Raw genomic sequence first — 27,319 nt, 5'->3', positions numbered from 1 at the left:
CTGGCCGCTAGCGGCAGGTACTGCCCGGGACGCCATGTTGTGAGAGGAAGTGGGAATCACAGTGTGTCAGTGTGAGGGGAGAGGAGCTGCGCTGGAGCGGTACAGACTCGCCCGCTACCGGACAGCCGACAGCGGACCCAGCAGCAGAGCGGGCGGTCTGCTGAGGGAGTCCAGTCCCTTCGCTGCTCCTTTAGGAACTGTGCGGGAAGCCCCGGGGCGAAGTGCTGCTCGCTCGTCTGGGAAGATGCCGCTGGCGCAGCTGGCAGACCCGTGGCAGAAACTGCCGGTGCAGAAAGTGGAGAGCGAGGTGAGCGGGGGAGGAGGTGCGGGCTGGTGCGGTCTGGGCAAAGGAGAACTGCCAGGAAATACTATCCAGATAGGGAAATTGCTTACATGTATTACCCGGTCTTCTGCGAGAGGAGAGCAACTTAGCATACAGCCTTAGAGCAAGCGGAGGGAGAGAGCGCTGGGAAATACCGTAACTGGGATCTGTAGTAAGTGCCCCGCGGTGGTACTCCCATCCAGGTGTGCTGTAGTCTGTGCTGTGTAACTCCCATCCAGGTGTGCCGTAATCTGTGCTGTGTAACTCCCACCCAGGTGTGCTGTAGTCTGCGCTGTGTAACTCCCATCCAGGTGTGCTGTAGTCTGTGCTGTGTAACTCCCACCCAGGTGTGCCGTAGTCTGCGCTGTGTAACTCCCATCCAGGTGTGCTGTAGTCTGTGCTGTGTAACTCCCACCCAGGTGTGCTGTAGTCTGTGCTGTGTAACTCCCACCCAGGTGTGCTGTAGTCTGCGCTGTGTAACTCCCACCCAGGTGTGCTGTAGTCTGCGCTGTGTAACTCCCACCCAGGTGTGCTGTAGTCTGCGCTGTGTAACTCCCACCCAGGTGTGCTGTAGTCTGCGCTGTGTAACTCCCACCCAGGTGTGCTGTAGTCTGCGCTGTGTAACTCCCACCCAGGTGTGCTGTAGTCTGCGCTGTGTAACTCCCACCCAGGTGTGCTGTAGTCTGCGCTGTGTAACTCCCACCCAGGTGTGCTGTAGTCTGCGCTGTGTAACTCCCACCCAGGTGTGCTGTAGTCTGCGCTGTGTAACTCCCACCCAGGTGTGCTGTAGTCTGCGCTGTGTAACTCCCACCCAGGTGTGCTGTAGTCTGCGCTGTGTAACTCCCACCCAGGTGTGCTGTAGTCTGCGCTGTGTAACTCCCACCCAGGTGTGCTGTAGTCTGCGCTGTGTAACTCCCACCCAGGTGTGCTGTAGTCTGCGCTGTGTAACTCCCACCCAGGTGTGCTGTAGTCTGCGCTGTGTAACTCCCACCCAGGTGTGCTGTAGTCTGCGCTGTGTAACTCCCACCCAGGTGTGCTGTGTAACTCCCACCCAGGTGCGCTGTGTAACTCCCACCCAGGTGTGCTGTGTAACTCCCACCCAGGTGTGCTGTGTAACTCCCACCCAGGTGTGCTGTGTAACTCCCACCCAGGTGTGCTGTGTAACTCCCACCCAGGTGTGCTGTGTAACTCCCACCCAGGTGTGCTGTGTAACTCCCATCCAGGTGTGCTGTAGTCTGTACTTTAGAATTCTCATCTAGGTGTGCTATTGTCTGTAGGACACCCATTCCGGGGTGCTGTCGCCTGCCCTGCAGGGCGCACATTCCGGGGTGCTGTCGCCTGCCCTGCAGGGCGCACATTCCGGGGTGCTGTCGCCTGCCCTGCAGGGCGCACATTCCGGGGTGCTGTCGCCTGCCCTGCAGGGCGCACATCCAGGGGTGCTATATAACTTAACATAGTGATACATATTAGTAGCATTAAAATAAGAAGTTGCTGAGTATAAGCCTATTAAGGTTAAGGCTTGCTTTGAATATATCAGAACACTTTAGGTGTATATATGGCAACATTTATCCTGGGGCACAGGCAGGTCTCAGTGCATGTACCAGACCTGTGTGCTGGAGGGTAGTGCTGAGGTGACCGTACAGCCGAGTCTGGAGGTAAGAGGATGTAGGGAGGACTTGGCTGTCAATTGGCAGTATACTGAAAACACTACAAAGCTCTTCCTTTTCTGTAAGTGCTCGTAAAGACAGACATTGAAAGAACAACTTCTGTATATGCATAGACCTTGTACTTTGTCCTCACTTTTAATACTACATTAGAAGTGCGCTCTCAGTCCCTCTGTAGCATAGTGTGCTGAATGAGCGCTCCCATTGTAGTGAATTATATTGTACCACTTATGAAAGCTACAGGCAATGCTGGTATTGATGTGAAGTGACCACTTGTCGGAAAGTGTGTGTACAGGTCCCTTAGCAAACATTATTATTTTCTTAGCAAACATTATTATTTTCTTAGACTGTCCGCATTAACACACGTTTATAAAGCTTTCAGAATGTGCAATATGAATGTCTGTGTGTATGAGCCCTTAAAGAAATCGTGATATGAAAAACTACAGTAAGCCTGCGTAAAATATACAAAATATACAGACTGGCGTCTTTTAATATGAAATAATGTTTGATTATGATACTGAATGCTGTTTTTAGAGATTGTCCCATATGACCTGTACTCCTGCAGACTTCAGTTGCACTGTGAAATATGATGTCTGTAATCTAAAAATGTGTATACAGTTTATGTACTATTATTTAACAGCAATAGGTGATGATTTAAATATGTTTATTTAGCATACGTGAATATATTAACTAGGGATATTGAATAATTGAAACACTTATTTGAAGTACAATGAAGAGGTCAGTTCGTCTTACACAATGTCATCGGTATGTTGTAATTAGAAACATATGTTTTTTTTTAAATTACTAATGTAGATCTTCCTCACCCCATTGTCTTTTATTGATCATATTGTATATTTTTGTTAAGTTTGGCTCTGAATTCATGGTCGCGCTCAAATATGACAATAAAGGATGATTTAAAGTGCCTCAAGCACTTACTAAAAGCAATCTTTCAATGGTAGAATCTGAAAAATCTTTACTGCCGTTTGTGTGTTCTGACTGCTTTGTACAGTAGTTTATCATGAACAATCACACTCTTCCCGTTGTGTTGATATGACAGATGTTGCATGTGAGAGCCTGTCCTGTGCTATTTAGACAGCCTTTGTACAGTAAGCATACTGTGATTGATTTATTTTGCCGTGCCCCCAGTTTAGATGTCCTTTTTACCCTTTAAACCTGTCTGAGTAATTGGGCATTAGAAGGCTGTGGAGGAGAGCCAGGAAGCCAATTCCCTCCTGCTGTCATTTCACTCTGAGCTCATCTGTAACTTGACTACCATTATAGCGTTCATCTTCCCTAAAACAAGGCAGTCTGGCAGAGAGAGACAGTGGATTATTTATGAGGTTTGAGACCTCTAGGCTCATATGTTTCACTCATGTTCATTTGAAAGAGGCAGAAGTAGATGTGGTTGCAGCGAGGTATTTGGCCGCCTTTGTTCTCGTCCGCTCCACTAGACAGGATATGGAATCTACTTCCATCTTATCAGTTTTGCAGATTGCACATGATGTAATACTGGCTATGCAGTGTAACATTTCATGTATATGTACAATATGTGCACATAGTTTTCTCTGTCAGCAGGGTGTGGTTGCAGGGTAATTCAGTGACATTGCAGTGTTACTCAGTTTCTCCCCTGCCCCACTGATCTTGCTACATCATGCGTGGGCGGTGAGAGTGTGTCAGGGCTAGTCACAATATTTTGGTTGTACTTGCTGGTGTAACCCTACAATGCATTTTGTGCAGTATTAATGAAATATCTTTTCTCTAACGTCCTAGTGGATGCTGGGGACTCCGTAAGGACCATGGGGAATAGACGGGCTCCGCAGGAGACATGGGCACTTTAAGAAAGAATTTAGATTCTGGTGTGCTCTGGCTCCTCCCTCTATGTCCCTCCTCCAGACCTCAGTTTGAATCTGTGCCCGGACGAGCTGGGTGCTACTTAGTGAGCTCTCCTGAGCTTGCTATAAGAAAGTATTTTGTTAGGTTTTTTATTTTCAGGGAGCTCTGCTGGCAACAGACTCCCTGCATCATGGGACTGAGGGGAGAGAAGCAGCCCTACTCACTGAAGATAGGTCCTGCTTCTTAGGCTACTGGACACCATTAGCTCCAGAGGGATCGTACACAGGATCTCACCCTTTGTCGTCCGATCCCGGAGCCGCGCCGCCGTCCCCCTCGCAGAGCCGGAAGACAGAAGCCGGGTGAAAGAAGCAAGAAGACTTCGAAATCGGCGGCAGAAGACTCCAGTCTTCATATGAGGTAGCGCACACCACTGCAGCTGTGCGCCATTGCTCCCACACTACACCCACATTCTCCGGTCACTGTAAGGGTGCAGGGCGCAGGGGGGGGGGGGGGGGGGGGGGCGCCCTGGGCAGCAATTAGAGACCTCTTTGGCAAAAGTTTGCATAATATACAGTTGGGCACTGTATATATGTATGAGCGCCCGCCAAAATTGTACATGAAAGCGGGACAGAAGCCCGCCGTCGAGGGGGCGGGGCTTCTTCCTCAGCACTCACCAGCGCCATGTTTTTTCTCCACAGCACCGCTGAGAGGAAGCTCCCCAGCCTCTCCCCTGCAGTTACACGGTAGAAGAGGGTAAAAAGAGAGGGCGGGCACATAATTAGGCGCAAAAATCAATATAAACAGCAGCTACTGGGTTAACATTAAGTTACTGTGTTATTCCTGGGTTAATAGCGCTGGGGTGTGTGCTGGCATACTCTCTCTCTGTCTCTCCAAAGGGCCTTGTGGGGGAATTGTCTTCAGATGAGCATTCCCTGAGTGTGTGGTGTGTCGGTACGTGTGTGTCGACATGTCTGAGGTAAAAGGCTCCCCTAAGGAGGAGATGGAGCAAATATGTGTGAGAGGGTGTCTCCGTCGACAATGCCGACACCTGTTTGGATATGTGTAATTAAGTGCTAAGGTGAATTTATTGCACAAAAGATTAGAGAACAGACAGGAAATCTACCCATGTCTGTCCCTATGTCGCAGAGACCTTCAGAGTCTCTCAATGCTCACTATCCAAAATAATAGACACTGATATCGACACGGAGTCTGACGGCAACACGGCTGGATTCTATATATTCCAAAGTCGCAGTTGGTTCCTACAGCTCATCTGCCTCTCCTAGGCATGATCCTAGACACAGACCAGAAAAGGGTTTATCTCCCGATAGAGAGAGCTCAGGAGGTCGTGACACTGGTCAGGAATCTGTTAAAACCAAAACAGGTGCGTCAGTGCATCACTGCACTCGAGTCCTGGGAAGGATGGTGGCATCATACGAGGCCATTCCCTTCGGCAGGTTCCATGCGAGGACCTTCCAATGGGACTTACTGGACAAGTGGTCCGGATCACATCTTCAGATGCATCGGTTAATCACCCTATCCCCTAGGGCCAGGGTGTCTCTCCTGTGGTGGCTGCAGAGTGCTCACCTTCTCGAAGGTCGCAGATTCGGCATTCAGGACTGGGTCCTGGTGACCACGGATGCAAGCCTCCGAGCGTGGGGGGCAGTCACACAGGGAAGAAATTTCCAAGGGCTGTGGTCAAGTCAGGAGACTTGCCTTCACATCAACATCCTGGAACTAAGGGCCATATACAACGCCCTACGTCAAGCGGAGTCCCTGCTTCGTGACCAACCGGTTCTGATTCAGTCAGACAATATCACCGCAGTAGCTCATGTAAACCGCCAAGGCGGCACAAGGAGCAGGGTGGAGATGGTAGAAGCCACCAGAATTCTTCGCTGGGCGGAGAATCACGTAAGCGCACTGTCAGCAGTGTTCATTCCGGGAGTGGACAACTGGGAAGCAGACTTCCTCAGCAGGCACGACCTCCACCCGGGAGAGTGGAGACTTCATCAAGAAGTCTTCATGCAGATTGCAAGTCGGTGGGAACTGCCACAGGTGGACATGATGGCATCCCGCCTCAACAAAAAGCTGCAGAGATATTGCGCCAGGTCAAGAGACCCTCAGGCGATAGCTGTGGACGCACTGGTGACACCGTGGGTGTTCCCGTCGGTCTATGTATTTCCTCCTCTTCCTCTCATAACCAAGGTGCTGAGAATCATAAGGAAAAGAGGAGTGAGAACAGTACTCTTTGTTCCGGATTGGCCAAGAAGGACTTGGTATCCAGATCTGCAAGAAATGCTCACAGAGGACCAGTGGCCTCTGCCTCTAGGACAGGACTTGTGCAACAGGGGCCCTGTCTGTTCCAAGACTTACCGCGGCTGTGTTTGACGGCATGGCGGTTGAACGCCGGATCCTAGCAGAAAAAGGCATTCCGGATGAGGTCATTCCTACGCTGATGGAGGCTAGGAAGGATGTGACGGCTCAACATTATCACCGTATATGGCGAAAATATGTGGCTTGGTGTGAGGCCAGGAATGCCACTACTGAGGAATTCCGGCTGGGCCTTTTCCTTCACTTCCTACAGTCGGGAGTGACTTTGGGCCTTAAATTGGGTTCCATTAAGGTTCAGATTTCGGCCTTATCCATTTTCTTTCAAAAAGAACTGGCTTCTCTGCCTGAAGTTCAGATGTTTGTAAAGGGAGTGCTTCATATTCAGCCCCCTTTTGTGCCTCCAGTGGCACCTTGGGATCTTAACGTGGTGTTGAGTTTCCTGAAATCACACTGGTTTTAGCCACTCAAAACGGTGGAAGTAAAATATCTCACGTGGAAGGTGGTCATGCTATTAGCCTTGGCTTCGGCTAGGCGTGTGTCAGAATTGGCGGCTTTGTCACATAAAAGCCCTTATCTGGTTTTCCATGCGGATAGAGCAGAATTGCGGACCCGCCCACAATTTCTGCCGAAAGTGGTTTCATCCTTTCATATAAACCAACCTATTGTGGTGCCTGTGGCTACTACTGACTTGGAGGATTCCGAGTCACTGGATGTAGTCGGGGCTTTGAAGGTTTATGTAGCCAGAACGGCTAAGGTCAGGAAAACAGAATCTTTGTTTATCCTGTATGCTTCCAACAAGCTTGGGGCGCCTGCTTCAAAGCAAACTATTGCTCGCTGGATCTGTAACACGATTCAGCAGGCTCATTCTGCGGCTGGGTTGCCGCTGCCTAAATCAGTTAAGGCCCATTCCACAAGGAAGGTGGGCTCTTCTTGGGCGGCTGCCTGAGGGGTCTCGGCATTACAGCTTTGCCGAGCGGCTGCTTGGTCAGGTTTAAACACCTTTGCAAAGTTCTACAAGTTTGATACCCTGGCTGAGGAGGACCTTGTGTTTGCTCATTCGGTGCTGCAGAGTCATCCGCACTCTCCCGCCCGTTTGGGAGCTTTGGTATAATCCCCATGGTCCTTACGGAGTCCCCAGCATCCACTAGGACGTTAGAGAAAATAAGATTTTACTTACCGGTAAATCTATTTCTCGTAGTCCGTAGTGGATGCTGGGCGCCCGTCCCAAGTGCGGACTTCTTCTGCAATGCTTGTATATAGTTATTGCTTAAATAAGGGTTATGTTATAGTTGCATCAGAGTTTATCTGATGCTCTGTGATTGTTCATACTGTTAACTGGGTAAAGTTATCACAAGTTATACGGTGTGATTGGTGTGGCTGGTATGAGTCTTACCCTGGATTCCCAAAATCCTTTCCTTGTACTGTCGGCTCTTCCGGGCACAGTTTCTCTAACTGAGGTCTGGAGGAGAGACATAGAGGGAGGAGCCAGAGCACACCAGAATCTAAATTCTTTCTTAAAGTGCCCATGTCTCCTGCGGAGCCTGTCTATTCCCCATGGTCCTTACGGAGTCCCCAGCATCCACTACGGACTGCGAGAAATAGATTTACCGGTAAGTAAAATCTTATTATTAGGGGGGTAACCATGAACTTGTGCATAATTACACTGCAGCACAGTAACCTTACAGTGACACCGTTCTCTGCCACTGTCAGAGTGTAAAATAGATTTTATTAACATTATAAAACACTTTTCAGATGATTAACATCTAGCTAAGGTAGTTGTCACATCAAGCTTTATTTTCAATCTCCTTTTTTTTAAGTTTTTTTTTTTTCTCTTAAGGTGCATACACACGGAGAGATTTTGACTGAGAGATTTTGACTGAGCGATTTCCCTTGAACTGGCAGTAGGAGATTTTGACTAACTTTTCCAGCGATTTTGACTAACTTTACCAGCGATTTTGGCTATGAGCGATTTTGGCTAATTTATTCAAGCAAGGGGATGCTTTTTTTTCCCCAGCGACATAGCCAAAATTGACTTGCCTGCACAGTCTATTTTTAGCAGCGATAGCGACCTGGCGGGGACGCGCATCGCTATCGCACACACAGAGCGATATGCACTAACTTTCTGAGCGATTTTGACTATATAGTCAAAATCGCTCAGCTATATCGCTCCGTGTGTATGCACCTTTAGTTTTGTTTTTACTTTAATATTTTATTGTAGACATATGAACAGTGTTGCATAAACCAAATTATTTTTTAAACATGTTATTAATACACTTCCATAAAATGTTGGTTAGAATAGTTAAATGTTGATTATGAAACCAATACAACATACTTATGTTTTTCTATGTCAGTGGATTTATGAAATGAACCATTGCAGGTTAACAAAAAAGGCATGGTAAATGCTATTCAAAATGTTAGTAGTACATAATCTAAAAGTGCATGGAATACAGTTTATTTTCAATTGGGTTAGATTATTATATAATTTCTTGGTGTATTGCAGTCTTCAGTTAATTAATGGTTCTTGGTGGGTATTTGTAGACCTCGGCCTTCAGATAGCCATGTTGGCTGTGTAGAGAGAGGCCTTTCAAGTAGTTGATAGGGATTGTTTCCGCCCAGTAATTAAAATTCTGCTTGTTAACATGGCAGACAAATGAAAGTGAGCTTCATCCAGAAATTGCAGCGATAACTCCGAAATGACCCGTCGAGTAATGCAAAACATCAGAAATCAACTGCTAATGTCTATCACAAATAAGGACCACCATCTGAACGATATCATATTCAAAACTAATTTAAAATAAACTATTCCATACACTTTTATATTATTTACTAAAATGTTGGCTAGCATTTACCATGCCTTTTTTATTAACCTTTAAAGTTTTTTTTTTTTTTTGCCTCACAATGTAATTTTAAATAGAGGACTTCGAAGATCACAGGTAAAGTGAGCGTCAGTCAGCTGTTTGGCTTTTTGTTGGACAACCTTGTCTTAATCGCATCTATGAACTTTAAAAGGACGTGTAGGGTGCGATGTAATGCCGTCCGAATTTGGCGGCCGTGCAGGATGCCGCCGAACTCGGAAGTTTTTTTTTATTAAAGGGGCAATCACTTAAAAGGCAAAACCATGCCTTGTAAGGGATTGCCTTAAAAAAATAAATAAATCTGAGTTCGACCGACATCCCGCACGGTCGCCGCACTCGGATGGCATTACAACCTGCCCATATTCTCTGTTTATTTTTTTACTTTCATTATCTGAAAGATTATACTTTACAAGAAATTAGAAATAATAAAAAAAGAAATGTGATTTTTACGTAAAATTATCACACTGCTGAGATTATTATTATTAATAATAATAATAATAATTTTTTCTTATATTGCACTGTTTCTCGAACGGGGCTCAAAGTGCTTTACAGGCATCAAAACTAAAGCACATAGTACAAAAGATTAATACAGTAATACAGAAGTACAAAAAAAACCAAAACCTAGGGCGCACAATAAGTGTAATGTAGAGTTGGGGCAGAGATTTTGGATAACTTCCATGGTTTAAATATTCCACCCACAAAAGGCACCAGATGAGGCAGCTATCTTGGGCGCACTACGTAGGATTACCTCGGGTGGAATAGGGCACACCTAGAAGCAATGAAACAAAATGGGTGGTTGCAGCGACCTAATGCTAGATAGTAGGCCCCCAACATAACCATCAGGTCCATGTATTTTTCATCCCATCCACAAGCGTACCAGTTGGGCGCATTACAAAGTTACACTGTGGGAGATAAGCCATACAAGGACCTAAGGCATTCATGGGAAAAACTAACATGTATAGTAGTATGTTATACCCGGTATGGATATATCCACATGAAGTACATCCTGTCTGGATATATACACATGAAGTACAACCTTCCCAGGTAGCCGTCTGGGGCGTACTGAGTGGGTGAATGCAGGCAGGCTGTGCCTTATTATTAACTTTTATTTATAAACTGACAAGGTGTACACAGTGCCATACAGGGTAAACAAAGAAAAACTATTACCAAGAAATTATATGGTAATACCATTTATTTATTTTTTCATTTATAGTTGGCACTTTTAATTTGTTAGCTGTATTTCATCTATTTTTTTTCTAATGGAAAACAATGTGCTCTGCCCATCTGGTTCAACTCTCTATTAGAATTACACTTTCAAACAGTGATTCTCAATTCCAGTCCTCTTGTACCACCAACAGTTCATAACATTCTGTTCTGCCCAAATGAACTTCACACCCCCACATTGTTTCAAGACTCGCAGTTAGGGATGAGTGAAATTTTCAATCTGTTACACAGAATATTTACTGCATTCTGCATGTGGCTGCAGAATTTTGCAAGTTTCTGTCGCAAAATTTAATTTAGTATTTGTTCTTTCAAGACTTTGTCTTCATATGTTCAGTCACGTAAACTGCTGCTGTGTGAAGAAAACACATTGGGGTCGATTCCATTCGGCAACTTATGATTAGCGCCGGGAATTAGCTCCCGACGCTATTCAATTCAGCTACTAGTTACCCGCAATTGTCGGTAATTCTTCTCTCATCCCCGGGGGATTAGAGAAGAAACCCGACAAAAGTGCTCCCTCGCGGCCGGCGTGAGGCTGATTCTGTCGGGAATCAGCCTCGCGCCGGGGAGTTAAGTCTGAGAATGCTCGTTCTCCAGACAATTCAACCTGTTTAGTCGGCGAGAACGGACCATCGCCGACTTAACTGGAGCTGAATTGAATAGCGTCGGGAGCTAATTCCCGCCGCTATTCATAAATTGCCGAATTAAATCGACCCCATTGGGGCTTATTCAGTTGTTTGGGGAGTCTAATTTTTTTTGTTTAAAAAGGATTGTTTAGATGCCCAAACAATTGTCACAATTAAATTGTTTGGGTTCCACTGCATACCGCCATGTTACACCTAAACAGATTAGCCGCCTAAAACTGCTAAACCTGTCTAAAGTTCTGCTTGGATGCCCAAAGTTCAGAGTTTGCACACATTTTTCCTTGCACCTCAAGAAGCTGCAAGAAAAAATGTGTCCTCCGTGGGTGCTGGGCGCCGCGAATGGCAGAACAATTTAATTGCTGCGATCGGGCGCCATCTAGTGGCGGCCGTTATTAAAACGATTGAATAAGCCCCATTTAGTCATTAAGGAGGGAATTCAGTTGTTTTGTGTGCCTCTATACTTAATGGGCGCCTGACGGAGCAATTCATTTGTTTCGGCCTCTGGTTAATTATCGTCTTGTTGCACACATATAGCAGCTGAACCTATCTGAAGTCCTGGTTGGGGCACCCACTTTAATTTGGGCAACCAAACCACAGACTTTTCAAACATCCGTAGATGGCGAGTAGAAATGTGTCCCCCGCAGCTCTCAACCGAACGTAGTAATAATTGAATTGCTATGTCGCGTGTCCACTAGTGGCAGGGGTAAACAATTGAAATGCTCCCTAAGATAAAGAAACCCCTGCGCCAACTCCCCATTTTGACTTTTTATTTTTTACAAACAGCTGCAACTTGTTCCCAAAACAGTAAAAAAAATAAATGGATAATTTGTAGTATATTTACTAAAGTGCAGGTTTTCAGAAGTGTAGATGTTGCTCATAGCGACCAATCAGATTTTACTGAACATTTATCTAGCTGCTTCTAGAAGATAACTAGAATCTGGTTGCTATGGGCATTATATCCACTTCTAAAAAAACATGCATCTTAGTAAATATACCCCTATGGTAGAGTTTTTATATTGAAAAGACAATTTGGTATCTACAGAAATGTTGTTGACATTCAGAGGGATAAGCACTATGTTTCAAGAGGCAAATGTTTAGGTAGAGACTGTGCAGCTCAAGTTCTAGTAGGTGGGTAGGTACTGTACATTTCCAGCAAAGATGTCTGATCATTTTGGGATCCTGAAAATGGACACCTGTATGAATTTGCTGAGATCAAAACATATTAACACAATTATGCCTGATGCCTTGTAAAACTCTGGCACTTATCCAGAGCCATCAATTCATTTTTTTAGACTGAAAAACATCAGCAAACATGGGGCTACATGATCTTATAGCACATCTGTTTCTGGGGCAGGGTGACATTGTATTTCTTAGGGCACTGGAAGCAGCCCTTGCTCTTTAAAGCAAAAAAGGGGGGTTTAACCAAGGTTAAATCAGGCGCAAGAAGGACTGCTGTGCTAATTTTAAGCAGCTGCTAAACAAACAGGTCTAGTCAGTCTTGTATACATAGAAACAACGTATAACAAACAAATTAGCAGCGCTAAACAATCAATAATTTAAATGTAAATTAAACAGAGCAATTCCATTGGTTGGAACATATGGAGATGAAAGGACTGAAAATGGAAAGGTACCAAAAAATTTTATGGTATAAATAAAATAAAAATACACAACATGTACTAATACAATTAATTAAAAATAGATTTAAAATCAATAACCAGAATCACCAAGGGGCTACTGAGGTGAGTGTCCGTTCCTTAATTAGTGTGGACTTCAGATGAATGAGATGAGAATAAACAATAGAACTGGTCTCACAGTCCTGATGGTGATAATTACATTAAAATGCCTCTGTGATTGTGTCCTGTGTGCCGCTGACGAGGATTTTATATATATATATACACCTCAACCCTGGCACACCAAATGCACCAGATATCTGCAAAAATGCTCACGTACTGCTGAGTGACACTGGAGGAAATCACGCTCTAAGGCAGACTTCCTCCATTTCAAACTTATGCTCTCATCCTTCAGTGCTGCCCTTTCTCTTGCTAAACAGTCATACTTCAAGAACCTCATCTCCTCCCAGTCTTCCAACCCCCGGCGCCTCTTTGCCACTCTCAACTCACTCCTCTGCCCACCTCCACCTCGTCTCCCTTCCTCACTCTCTGCTCTTGACTTTGCCAATTACTTCACATCCAAAATTGACTCCATACGTAAGGACATCACATCACACCAGACCATCAGTAACCAGTTTTCTCCCATCCCTTACCACCCCTCCCACCAACTCTGACATCTTTCTCCCATGCATCTGGAGAGGGAAGTCATGGCCCTCATTCATTCCTGTCCCCTCACCACCTCTCCACTTGACCCTATCCCCTCCCGCCTCCTCCGCTTCCTCTCTCCTTCTGCTTGTTCCCATCTTTCCCACCTTCTCAATCTCTCCCTCTCATCAGGCACTGTCCCCTCTGCCTTCAAGCATGCACTCATCTCTCCTATTCTTAAAAAACCTACCCTTGATCCAAACACTCTCTCCAAATACTGACCCATTTCTCTCCTCCCTTCTGCCTTCAAACTCCTTGAGCGTATTGTCTACAACCGCCTTACTTCCTTTCTTTCCTCACACTCACTACTTGACCCTTTCCAGTCTGGCTTCCGTCCACTCCACTGAAACTGCCCTTACAAAAGTATGCAATGACCTCCATGCTGGTAAATCAAAGGGACACTACTCTCTACTTATTCTTCTTGATCTCTCTGCTGCTTTTGACACTGTGGACCATTCTCTCCTACTGCAAATCCTTCACTCCATTGGTCTGCGTGACACTGCCCTCTCTTGGCTGTCTACCTACCTCTGACCGTTCATTCTCTGTCTCCTCTCTTGACTCCACCTCCCCCTCTCTTCCACTAACTGTAGGTGTACCCCAAGGTTCTATCCTTGGTCCTCTTCTCTTATCTCTCTATACATCCTCACTAGGTAAGCTCATTAGTTCTTTTGGCTTCCAATATCATCTCTATGCTGATGACACCCAAATCTATCTTTCCTCTCCAGACCTCTCCCCTGCTCTCCTCACTCGTATCTCCAACTGTCTCTCTGCTACCTCTTCCTGGATGTCCCAGCGCTTTCTTAAACTTAACATGTCTAAGACCGAGCTGATCATCTTCCCTCCCTCCCGCATAACCTCACCTCCTACAATCTCGTGATCTATTGATGGCACTACTATCTCCTCTAGCCCCCAAGTGCGCTGTCTTGGAGTAATCATTGACTCCACCTCCCTCTCCTTCAAACCACACATTTAGCACCTCTCACAAACCTGCCGTTTTCATCTAAAAAATATTTCCAGGATCAGACCCGTTTTGACACAGGATGCCACTAAGACTCTTATCCACTAACTAGTCATCTCCAGACTGGACTACTGTAATCTCCTCCTGACTGGCATTCCTGACAAACGCCTCTCTCCACTCCAATCTATCCTCAATGCTGCTGCCCGGCTCATTTTCCTCACCAAATGCACTACGTCTACCTCTCCTCTCTTACTAGATCTTCACTGGCTCCCCTTCCCTTTCAGAATCCATTTCAAGCTTCTCACACTCTCTTACAAAGTCCTCACCCACTCTTCTCCCATCTACATCTCTGATCTTATCTCCCTTTACACTCCCACCCGTCCTCTTCGCTCTGCTAATGCACGACGACTCTCCTGCCTACGGATTACTTCCTCCTACTCCTACCTCCAAGATTTTTCACGTGCTGCACCACTTCTCTGGAATTCCCTACCTCTCCCCCTCAGACTCTCCACCTCTCTACAAAACTTCAAACGGGCTCTCAAGACCCACTTCTTCACCAAATCCAGCCAAATCTCATCCTAACCCTCTGTTCCACGTTCTCTATGTACACCATCTGTGTCACCCCTGTCTGTCTACCCCTCCCCTTTAGATTGTAAGCTCTCATGAGCAGGGCCCTCTTCCCTCATGTGCTTATCCTTGGTCTTACTTTAATAATCTTCAACTGTACCACATCCAGCAGTCTTCTGCCACCTGATACTTATTCCAGTGTCATCTGCTGATGTAACTATGTTTATTTGTTTATTTACCATTTACTTTTCCTATACTGTCATCAACTGTAAATTGCTGTTTGATTATTTATGTACTCAGTAATTGGGCGCTGCGGAACCCTTGTGGCGCCATATAAGTAAAGGCTAATAATAATAATTATATATATATATATATATATATATATATATATATATATATATATATATATATATATATATTATATCAGACGTTAGGTCCACACTCACGTTTTCAAAGTTTCTTGCTGGGGTGCCTTCCAAAACTGGGGATCTTATACAGAGTCGCCAGTGGATTGCATAAACGAAGAGAAATGGGAGCACTCACCAGTCTTCATTATAGCGGTAATTTATTTGAAATTCATGACAGACAGAGCATCGACGTTTCGGTCCTCACTTGGACCTTTGTCAGGATAATTAAACAGTGGAACGGACAGACATATATACCCAGTGTATGCCCACCCACTACTAAATAAAAACCAATCACAGTGAGATACATATTAACCATTTAAAAACACACATGAGTGGGTGGTCAGATTACAGCACTTGTCAAATCACCATCGCACCTGCATACACACCTTTAACCACGGATGTCCTCCCTGTGTCCAGCGCAACCTCATGCTGAATGGCGTGCGTTCCACCGCCGCCATCAGCTGCTCAGCGGGACCCAGAGAGCCGGGGACTCAGTACACGACTGCGTCTCCCTCCGGCAACGTCACTTCCTGTCTGTGGAACGCATATCCGCTCCCGATCCCGGAAGCGCATGCGTTCCACTGCGCACCAATACATAAGTGGGCACCGTATGTGTGCTGACTTAACAGCAACACAATAAATTCCATATCAGCGCTAGTAAGTGGATAAATGAGGATACTGAATATTAAATCAATATCCATGATGGTTCTCAAAAAATTATTTTTATGAGGGGACACAGGGAATACATATCTCAATAGTATCCTCAGCATGAGGTTGCGCTGGACACAGGGAGGACATCCGTGGTTAAAGGTGTGTATGCAGGTGCGATGGTGATTTGACAAGTGCTGTAATCTGACCACCCACTCATGTGTGTTTTTAAATGGTTAATATGTATCTCACTGTGATTGGTTTTTATTTAGTAGTGGGTGGGCATACACTGGGTATATATGTCTGTCCGTTCCACTGTTTAATTATCCTGACAAAGGTCCAAGTGAGGACCGAAACGTCGATGCTCTGTCTGTCATGAATTTCAAATAAATTACTGCTATAATGAAGACTGGTGAGTGCTCCCATTTCTCTTCGTTTATGCAATCCACTGGCGACTCTGTATAAGATCCCCAGTTTTGGAAGGCACCCCAGCAAGAAACTTTGAAAACGTGAGTGTGGACCTAACGTCTGATATATTGCTTTACAAAGATATCTTTGTGATAAACATGTCCTGCACCCGTTATGCACTTTGATGAAGCTTACATATTTTATATGGACTTATGAATCTATATTTTCTATCAGGAATGGACGGTTTTAACTCAGGTTGATATATTTTCCTATAAGGAGGACAACCCTTTGGATTGAAGTAGTGTTGTTCAAGAGACCCTACTCTGGCCGATTGGCTACCCTCTTTTTTTCCCATTTTTATTTTTTGTATTTTTCATGTTATTTATTTTTTGTATTTTTCATGTTATATATTTTTTTTGTGACCTATTTCAGTGGCATAGACTAAATTAAGTGAGGTTTTTGGTCTATTAGAGTTGTATTCAATGGAAGGTTTGGTGTCTGCAGATCTTTTATTTTCAGCTGAACATGATTTATTAGCGTTAACAGATGATGATGCAGAACTTGTGCTTTCTGAATTTAGTGACTTTGGGGGTCTACCAGCAGAAAGTGCTATAGACACCTACCATAAGTTGCTGAATTTAGAAAAAAGAGAGATAGATCTTCTACTGCATGGACAATTCTTGTCCGACTATTACAGAAAAAAGCATATTCCACGGGGCTTTCGCCTTAAGAATGTGCCTACAATTGGCAGAAGTAATCCAGTATTCTGTAGTAAATGGTGTTCAATTCTCAATAAATGCTCCTTTGATTTACTCCTACTTGTTATTGAGGAGGTGGGAGCAGATTTGAAAAAGGTGAGGGGTGAGTTAGCTCTATGTAAACCAAAAGCCATTGAGACCCTCCAAAGTGATCTATCACAACAATGGGTAACTAAACTGAAACAACAAATAGATAAATACCGAAAAGAACTAGTTACCTTTAAAAGAACAAAATTAGAGAAGGTTGATCGAGATTATAAAGATCACAGGGTCTATAGATGGCTCACGGGAAATGAACAATCCTCCTCATACAGATTTAGGAATACTAGATACAGACAAAATCAAGCTCAATTTGATAGTATCTCATCTTCGGAAAGGGACTCCTCTGATTCTCAAGCTAGTATTAAACCACCTCTCCCACGTGCTAGTACTCGAGCCAAACCAGGGGGGCAGCCTTTAAACGCAGAAGGCCCCACCTCAGGCGGGGCAAGTACAAAAGAGAAAAAGAAACAGAACAAGAATCAGAGGGGTCAGTGATAAACCTGTCGACTCATAAACTCACTGAGGCCGAGAGGAGTTTATTATCTAAGGGACTGAGTTTCATCCCAACTCCGAAATTTAATGACTTTGGTTGGTCTGTTGATAAGTATAAACTGAGTCGTAAACTTAGACTAGCGGAGAAATTTCAGCAAACTGATCCATTACCAATGGAGATCAGTACTTTTAAGAAAAAGAGCACCTATGACCCCCAATCATACAACCCGAGTATCAAAACCTTCACGCGGATGCTGGACCATAGCGTAAGGGACTCTATGAAAGGACAGACAAGAGTCAGGTATAATCTGAGTCCTCTAGAGAGGAAGGCTATAGGTGAAATTAAAAACAATTCACTTATTACTGTGAGACCGGCTGATAAAGGTGGCGCTGTGGTGATTTTGGATACCTGTGACTATGAGGCAGAAGCACATAGACAGTTAGCTGACCGGGAAACATATAGACTCCTTACATGTGATCCCACTATACCCTTTAAAAATCAATTGGATTCATTGCTACAAAATGCTTTGAATAATAACTGGATAGATGAAGACATTTTGGCATTCCTCAAGACGGAATTTCCAATCTGTCCAATTCTTTATCTATTACCTAAAATTCATAAAACATTGGACAGGCCTCCGGGCCGGCCTATAATCTCGGCACGCAACTCATTATTTTCACCAATAGCACAGTTTGTGGATAGTTTTCTACAGACTTGTGTTAAACAGACTAAAAGCTATGTGCGAGACACGGATGATTTCTTAAGATTATTGAAATTAATGCCTCATGAGTCACAGAATATCCTGGTCACCATGGACGTCACCTCTCTCTATACCGTAATCCCACATGGAGCGGGTATAGAGACAATCAAACGAGCCTTAATGGATAAACATAGAGGGATGCCCCCCATTGACTTCCTCATTGAGTTACTCAGATTGACTCTGGTTAACAATTATTTTTCTTTTCAAGGGCGATACTATCTCCAGACGGCCGGTACCGCGATGGGTAGTAATATAGCACCTTCTTACGCAAATCTATTCATGGATGCATATGAAAATGAAAACATCATCCCGCCGTTTGGAGATAGTATCGCCTTTTATCGTCGTTTTATCGACGATATATTTTTGATTTGGACTTCTTCAGAAGAGTCCCTACTAGCTATGGTACAACACCTGAATCATCTAGATTCTCCTATTCGCTTTACTATGAAGTACCATAGGGAGACTATTGACTTTTTAGACGTAAGTGTCTATGCCACTGAACTGGGTTATGGCTATAAACTATTCAGGAAGACTACGGACCGAAATACCTTATTGCACTTTGGGAGCCATCACCCTGGCCCTTTAAAACAAAATTTACCGATCTCTCAATTTTTGAGAGTTTTACGCAACAACTCTGATGAAGTAATGGCTGAAATTCAACTTATGGAAATGAAGAATCGGTTTTTGGTTCGTGGCTACAGTCTACAAATTATTAACAGGTGCCTTAATAAAGCAAGAAGAATTTTCCGTACAGGAAATAATAATAAACATAAGGTCATAAATCCTTTTGTGGTCACCGCCACATTTGACACAGCTGGTCCAAGTATACGGAAGGCCCTTAGGGAGGTCTGGCCCGTAGTCAAGACTGATCCGATGCTGTCTAAGAAACTACCGGATAAGCCATTGATGAGTTTTAGACGAGCACAAAATTTGAAAGACATTCTCATGCAACCAGACAGAGCATCTCCAAAATCTCCAGTGATGTGGCTACAACCTAGAAAGATGGGTTGCTATAGATGCATTAATTGCACAACATGCAGGAGCATGATGACTGGTGAATTCTTCCACCATCCCCATACCGGAAAGAAGATTTATATACGACACAGGGTGACATGTACCACCGACTTTGTGATATATATTCTTATATGCCCCTGTTCCTTAATGTATGTGGGAAAAACAATACGCCCATTCCGAGAAAGGATGGCGAATCACCGCTTATCAATCAGGTCTGCACTGGAGAGTGGAAGCTCTGATAAGCCAGTTGCTAGACACTTTGTGGAAGCTCGTCACTCATTAGCATCATTGAGGAGCATGATTATTGACCGAGTGGACCAACCGAGGAGGGGCGGTGACCGTGGTAAAATGCTTCTAAAATGTGAAGCGGGTTGGATTTATCGACTGGACACCACACGACCAAAAGGCCTGAATGATGGAATTCAATATAGTGTGTTCTTGAACTGACAAGGAACTGCTAAACTTAATACGATATATTCTTTATTTTTTATTTTTATTTTTATTTTTTATTTATTTTTTCCCTCCCCCTTCTTTTTCCTTGGGGTTGTGCAATAGGTCCGCTTCCGTGAGTGTTTATAGCCTTTTTTAATGACTATTTTTTCTGATTTCTCTTAGGGATTGTTGTCCATTATTGGGTTAAGATATATGGATGGTATCTATGCATGTATCCATGTTTTTTTAATATGGATCTATGCATAATTCATTTATGTGCACATTAATGTTATGGAATAGGCTTCCTATTTATTATTTTTGTATTAGGCATGAGTATATACACCCGGATACTATTGAGATATGTATTCCCTGTGTCCCCTCATAAAAATAATTTTTTGAGAACCATCATGGATATTGATTTAATATTCAGTATCCTCATTTATCCACTTACTAGCGCTGATATGGAATTTATTGTGTTGCTGTTAAGTCAGCACACATACGGTGCCCACATATGTATTGGTGCGCAGTGGAACGCATGCGCTTCCGGGATCGGGAGCGGATATGCGTTCCACAGACAGGAAGTGACGTTGCCGGAGGGAGACGCAGTCGTGTACTGAGTCCCCGGCTCTCTGGGTCCCGCTGAGCAGCTGATGGCGGCGGTGGAACGCACGCCATTCAGCATGAGGTTGCGCTGGACACAGGGAGGACATCCGTGGTTAAAGGTGTGTATGCAGGTGCGATGGTGATTTGACAAGTGCTGTAATCTGACCACCCACTCATGTGTGTTTTTAAATGGTTAATATGTATCTCACTGTGATTGGTTTTTATTTAGTAGTGGGTGGGCATACACTGGGTATATATGTCTGTCCGTTCCACTGTTTAATTATCCTGACAAAGGTCCAAGTGAGGACCGAAACGTCGATGCTCTGTCTGTCATGAATTTCAAATAAATTACTGCTATAATGAAGACTGGTGAGTGCTCCCATTTCTCTTCGTTTATATATATATATATATATATATATATATATATATATATATATATATATATATATATATATATATAGACCCAGATAGAAACTATATATATATATATATATATATATACCCAGATAAAAACTGTATGTGTATATATATATATAATATGTAGAGAGAGAGAATGGCAATGGTGCGGCACTCAGATACATTTTTCCATCAGAGGATAAAACTCACGGACACAGGGGTCACTGGATTCAACGTTTCAATCCCCACAGGATTTTTGTCAAGAATTCTTGACAAAAATCCTGTGGGGATTGAAACGTTGTATCCAGTGACCCCTGTGTCCGTGAGTTTTATTCTCTGATGGAAAAATGGGAGTGCCGCACCATTGCCATCCTCTATTCATTTGCTGTGAGGGCACCGGGTTTGTGCCGGGTTTGTGTATTGTGTGTGTGTGTATATATGTGTGTATATATGTGTGTGTGTGTATATATATATATATATATATATATATATATATATATATAATATATATATATATATATATATATATATAATATATATGGAAAATGAAGAACAGGCGCCTGATGGTGCAGTAATTTCAGATTTTGATTTCTGTCACGACAACACTCATATAGGTATTAAGCGTACCAGATGAGGAAATTTTAGCATGCACATCAAAAAACTGTTGTCTTCTATTGCTCACAGCCTGGGGAGTCGGAAAACTTCCAAGAAGACGACGCGTCACAGTGAGTCTTAAATCATCCAAAGCCCAGAGTGTGGTAGAGTCAGCTCACAGCACAGGAGTTCTAAACATAAGCAAAAAATGCGCGTCTCATAGTGCAATATTGTTGTTACAATGTTACATAGATGATGTTTAGGTAGCCTTTGCCTCTCTAACCACTGTGGAGCTACAAGTCTCAGAATGGCCAGAGTTTATAGAGGCACATGTTGTCCCCTATTCAGCCTGATGAAACAGAGTGTGTGTAACCCCCCCGCTCCACCACGCTGGCTCCTGCAGGGAGAGTCCAAATCATCGGGGAGGGAGTTCCTGTCCGGGAAGCTGTGGAAACCACTGTGCAAGAAAGGAGTCAAGCCCATGCAAGGTGTAATGGTCAACGCTGGCATGGGCTGCTTGGGGATCACACGCCACTCACTGTCACTGTGCTCCTGCTTCCCACCAGAATCTCCCAATCTGAGCAGCGGCAATGTCAGTGACAGCATTGGCATCCACGGGACTCAGCAACCAGCACCTGCCTATCCATGGTATGGGGGTGGGGCCTTCTAGGAACGCAGGGAACGATTTGAACGGGATACAAGAATTCCTATTTGCGAAGTGAGAGACAGAGCGTCCTGTGGGACCTGCTCAGTTTTCGAAACTGGGTCCCTCACTGCCTGTGGCGAGTAAATACGCGCTACAGCGCATTTTTTACGATCACTGCAGGATTGAATACAATGGAAAAATATTATCTGATGTCAAACAACTGGACCTTGTGTTGTACCCCTTTTAACAAAGGCTAATTTCCTCTAGCATATGAAGCTGCCGCATGTGTAAGGTAAAGTTATGTCAGAAGATGTGGTTTTCATTACCAGTTTTTCAGGTACAAACTCAGCCGTGACCAGTGGAGAGAATATTCTTATAAAGCCAGCAGGGGCCATGGTAGCAATTAGATGTGGCATTTATTGATTTGACCTAAAAATGGACTGCTCTGTGAATATCATCTAGTACAATACTGCTATCAAGTAGTGTTCTGAATGTACAACTTTTGACAGGCAGCAAGGTTCCGTCAGATCTGCTTTGCTGAGTGATACTATTTTCTGCTTAAACATAAACTAGGGTATTCAATTATCCGCAAATTCGCGGCAATTTTTCGCCCGAAAATTTTTCGCGGCAATCGACCGAAAATTGCCGCGAAAACGCTCCGTTTTTCAATTTTTCGCAAATTCGCGGCAATTTTTCGCCCGAAAATTTTTTGCGGCAATCGGCCGAAAATTGCCGCGGAAACGCTCCATTTTTCGACCTATTCAATTCCGACCGGGTTTCACGTGAAAATTCTTGCAGTGAAAAGTGCAGGTGAAAATGGGAAAATCAGCCTGTACCCCAAAAAATGCTAAACTAACATAGGAAAACAGAAGAGAAGTGTGTTAGAGATCACATTAGAGAGTTTTTGGGGACTTAAATTGTGTGAAATGACGGTTATATGCATTTTTTTTTTAAATGCAAAAAAATGATAGAAAGCAAGTTTTTTTGAGCAAAATAAATGCTCTCATTAAATTTGGGGTACATGAAAATGGGTATAAGTATATATTTGGGTCATTTTAGGGTACTTTAAAAAAAAGTGGAAACAGACCGATTACTCCCATCTGCAAGCCTAAAAAACACCTGTCCCACTCATAAAGCACCCCAATATACCTGTTTCATACCTTGAACCCCAATTTCCATCACTTTTTACTTTTTCACCCCAAAAATGACATGTCATTATTGGCCAATTAAAAATAATTAAAAACTTCAACGTGCCTAATTAGTCATAAAGGGGGGTGTCCCAGGAGTTCTGTACCATATCCAAACATTTTTACCTTAAAATAGTGACTTTTCCCAACTTTTCACCTGCTTAAGAGAAGGTGAAGTGAAATTAGTGAAAACATGATCACCGATAAATTTTCCAGGATAATTGAATAGGCTGTAATTGCATTTCACGTGAAAAGTCCGTTATCACTGCTAATTGAATATGGCCCTAAAAGTGATACTTGAGTCATAGCAGTCCCCACCAGGGGTGTAGACTACCTTTTCCCCATTGGCTTGAAATGTGCCTGGGACAATATCAAAACAGCCGTTTAAACTATTATTGTCAAAAATGTATTTTCTCTAACGTCCTAGTGGATGCTGGGGACTCCGTAAGGACCATGGGGAATAGACGGGCTCCGCAGGAGACAGGGCACTTTAAGAAATAATTGGGAATACTGGTGTGCACTGGCTCCTCCCTTTATGTCCCTCCTCCAGACCTCAGTTTGAATCTGTGCCCGGACGAGCTGGGTGCACTTTAGTGAGCTCTCCTGAGCTTGCTGAATAGAAAGTATTTTGTTAGGTTTTTTTATTTTCAGAGAGATCTGCTGGCAACAGACTCTCTGCTACGTGGGACTGAGGGGAGAGAAGCAGACCTACTCACTGTGGATAGGTCATGCTTCTTAGGCTACTGGACACCATTAGCTCCAGAGGGATCGAACACAGGAACGCACCCTTGGTCGTCCGATCCCAGAGCCGCGCCGCCGTCCCCCTCGCAGAGCCAGAAGCCGGCGTGAGAAGCAAGAAGATTTCGAAAGCGGCGGCAGAAGACTCCAGTCTTCATATGAGGTAGCGCACAGCACTGCAGCTGTGCGCCATTGCTCCCACATTACACCCGCACACTCCGGTCACTGTAGGGTGCAGGGCGCAGGGGGGGGCGCCCTGGGCAGCAATTAAGTACCTCTTGGCATAAAAGAGCATATATACAGTTGGGCACTGTATATATGCATGAGCCCCCGGCATTATTTTACACAAATCGCGGGACAGAAGCCCGCCGCTGAGGGGGCGGGGCTTCTTCAGCACTCACCAGCGCCATTTTCTCTCCACAGCTCCGCTGAGAGGAAGCTCCCCAGGCTCTCCCCTGCAGAATCACGGTAGAAAGAGGGTAAAAAGAGAGGGTGGGGGCACATAAATTTAGCGCAAAATCAGTGTATACAGCAGCTACTGGGTAAACACTAAGTTACTGTGTAATTCCTGGGTCATATAGCGCTGGGGTGTGTGCTGGCATACTCTCTCTCTGTCTCTCCAAAGGGCCTTGTGGGGGTTCTGTCCTCAAATAGAGCATCCCCTGTGTGTGTGGTGTGTCGGTACGCTTGTGTCGACATGTTTGACGAGGAAGGCTATGTGGAAGCAGAGCAGGTGCAGATGAATGTGGTATCGCCGCCGACACCCGATTGGATGGATATGTGGAAGGTTTTAAATGATAATGTTAATTCCTTGCATAAAAGGTTGGATAAAGCTGAAGCCTTGGACAGTCAGGGTCTCAACCCATGCCTGACCCTACAACGCAGAGGCCGTCAGGGTCTCAGAAGCGTCCACTATCCCAAATAGTTGACACAGATATCGACACGGATTCTGACTCCAGTGTCGATGGCGATGATGCAAAGTTGCAGCCTAAAATGGCTAAAGCCATCCGCTACATGATTATAGCAATGAAGGATGTATTACACATCTCAGAGGAAAACCCAGTCCCTGACAGGAGGGTTTATATGTTTGGGGAAAAAAGGCATGAGGTGACTTTTCCCCCTTCACATGAATGAAATGAGTTATGTGAAAAAGCTTGGGAATCTCCAGGTAGGAAAGTGCAGATTTCCAAACGGTTGCTTATGGCGTATCCTTTCCCGCCAACGGACAGGTTACGCTGGGAATCCTCCCCTAGGGTAGACAAAGCTTTGACACGCTTATCTAAGAAGGTAGCCCTGCCGTCACAGGATACGGCCACCCTAAAGGATCCTGCGGATAGAAAGCAGGAAGGGATCCTGAAGTCCATTTATACACATTCAGGTACTCTGCTAAGGCCGGCAATTGCGTCGGCCTGGATGTGTAGTGCTGTCGCAGCATGGACAGATACCTTATCTGAGGAACTTGATACCTTGGACAAGGATACTATATTACTGACCTTGGGGCATATAAAAGACGCTGTCCTGTATATGAGAGATGCCCAGAGAGATATTACCCTACTGGGCTCTAGAATAAATGCAATGTCGATTTCGGCCAGAAGGGTCCTGTGGACTCTGCAATGGACAGGTGATGCCGACTCAAAACGGCACATGGAGGTTTTACCTTATAAGGGTGAGGAATTGTTTGGGGACGGTCTCTCGGACCTAGTTTCCACAGCTACGGCTGGGAAGTCAAATTTTTTGCCATATATTCCCTCACAACCTAAGAAAGCACCGTATTACCAAATGCAGTCCTTTCGATCATAGAGGCAAGAAAGTCCGAGGTGCGTCCTTTCTTGCCAGAGGCAGGGGTAGAGGAAAGAAGCTGCACAATACAGCTAGTTCCCAGGAACAGAAGTCCTCCCCGGCTTCCACTAAATCCACCGCATGACGCTGGGGCTCCACAGGTGGAGCCAGGATCGGTGGGGGCGCGTCTCCGACATTTCAGCCACCAGTGGGTTCGCTCACAGGTGGATCCCTGGGCTATACAGATTGTATCTCAGGGATACAAGCTGGAATTCGAAGTGAGGCCCCCTCACCGTTACCTCAAATCGGCCCTGCCAGCTTCCCCCTTGGAGAGGTAAATAGTGTTAGCGGCAATTCACAAATTATATCTCCAGCAGGTGGTGGTGAAGGTTCCCCTCCTTCAACAGGGAAGGGGTTACTATTCCACAATGTTTGTGGTACCGAAACCAGACGGTTCGGTCAGACCCATTTTAAATTTAAAATCCCTGAACATTTACCTGAAAAGATTCAAGTTCAAGATGGAATCGCTCAGAGCGGTCATTGCAAGCCTGGAAGAGGGGGATTTTATGATGTCTCTGGACATAAAGGATGCTTACCTGCATGTCCCCATTTATCCACCTCATCAGGAGTACCTCAGATTCGTGGTACAGGATTGTCATTACCAATTCCAGACGTTGCCGTTTGGTCTCTCCACGGCACCGAGAATATTTACCAAGGTAATGGCGGAAATGATGGTGCTCCTGCGAAAGCAAGGAGTCACAATTATCCCATACTTGGACGATCTCCTCATAAAGGCGAGGTCCAGAGAGCAGTTACTGATCAGCGTAGCACGCTCTCGGGAAGTGTTACAACAGCACGGCTGGATTCTGAATATTCCAAAGTCGCAGCTGATTCCTACGACGCGTCTGCCCTTCCTGGGCATGATTCTGGACACAGAACAGAAGAAGGTTTTTCTCCCGACGGAGAAGGCTCAGGAACTCATGACACTGGTCAGAGACCTCTTAAAGCCAAAACGGGTGTCGGTGCATCACTGCACGCGAGTCCTGGGGAAGATGGTGGCATCATACGAGGCCATTCCCTTCGGCAGGTTCCATGCGAGGACCTTTCAATGGGATCTGTTGGACAAGTGGTCCGGATCACATCTACAGATGCATCGGCTGATCACCCTATCCCCCAGGGCCAGGGTGTCTCTTCTGTGGTGGCTGCAGAGTGCTCACCTTCTCGAGGGTCGCAAATTCGGCATTCAGGACTGGGTCCTGGTGACCACGGATGCAAGCCTCCGAGGGTGGGGGGCAGTCACACAGGGAAGAAATTTCCAGGGTCTATGGTCAAGTCAGGAGACTTGCCTTCACATCAATATTCTGGAACTAAGGGCCATATACAACGCTCTAAGTCAAGCGGAGGCCCTGCTTCGCGACCAATCGGTGCGGATTCAATCAGACAACATCACCGCAGTGGCTCATGTAAACCGCCAAGGCGGCACAAGGAGCAGGGTGGCGATGGCGGAAGCCACCAGAATTCTTCGCTGGGCAGAGAATCACGTGAAAGCACTGTCGGCAGTGTTCATTCCGGGAGTGGACAACTGGGAAGTAGACTTCCTCAGCAGGCACGACCTCCACCCGGGAGAGTGGGGACTTCATCAAGAAGTCTTCGCGCAGATTCCCAGTCGGTGGGAGCTGCCACAGGTGGACATGATGGCATCCCGCC

The 27,319-nt window shown here is 45.0% G+C and overlaps 1 protein-coding gene across 2 annotated transcripts in view; it reads left to right on the top strand.

Annotated features, from left to right (window-relative positions):
• The first annotated feature begins 222 nt into the window (after positions 1 to 222).
• The window catches only part of RPS6KA3 (ribosomal protein S6 kinase A3), a 357,052-nt gene continuing 329,955 nt past the window's right edge, over positions 223 to 27,319 (top strand). For both annotated transcript variants that reach the window (XM_063955757.1, XM_063955758.1), the window contains exon 1: positions 223 to 307. In XM_063955757.1, coding sequence (XP_063811827.1) covers positions 245 to 307 — 63 coding nt within the window. In that variant the 5' untranslated portion in view covers positions 223 to 244. The remainder of the gene's footprint in view (positions 308 to 27,319) is intronic.

This window comes from Pseudophryne corroboree, chromosome 2, assembly GCF_028390025.1.
Source record: "Pseudophryne corroboree isolate aPseCor3 chromosome 2, aPseCor3.hap2, whole genome shotgun sequence".
NCBI classification, from domain to species: domain Eukaryota; kingdom Metazoa; phylum Chordata; class Amphibia; order Anura; family Myobatrachidae; genus Pseudophryne; species Pseudophryne corroboree.
The sequence above is the reverse complement of the archived record's forward strand: the minus strand, read 5'-3'. Positions and strand labels throughout refer to the sequence as shown.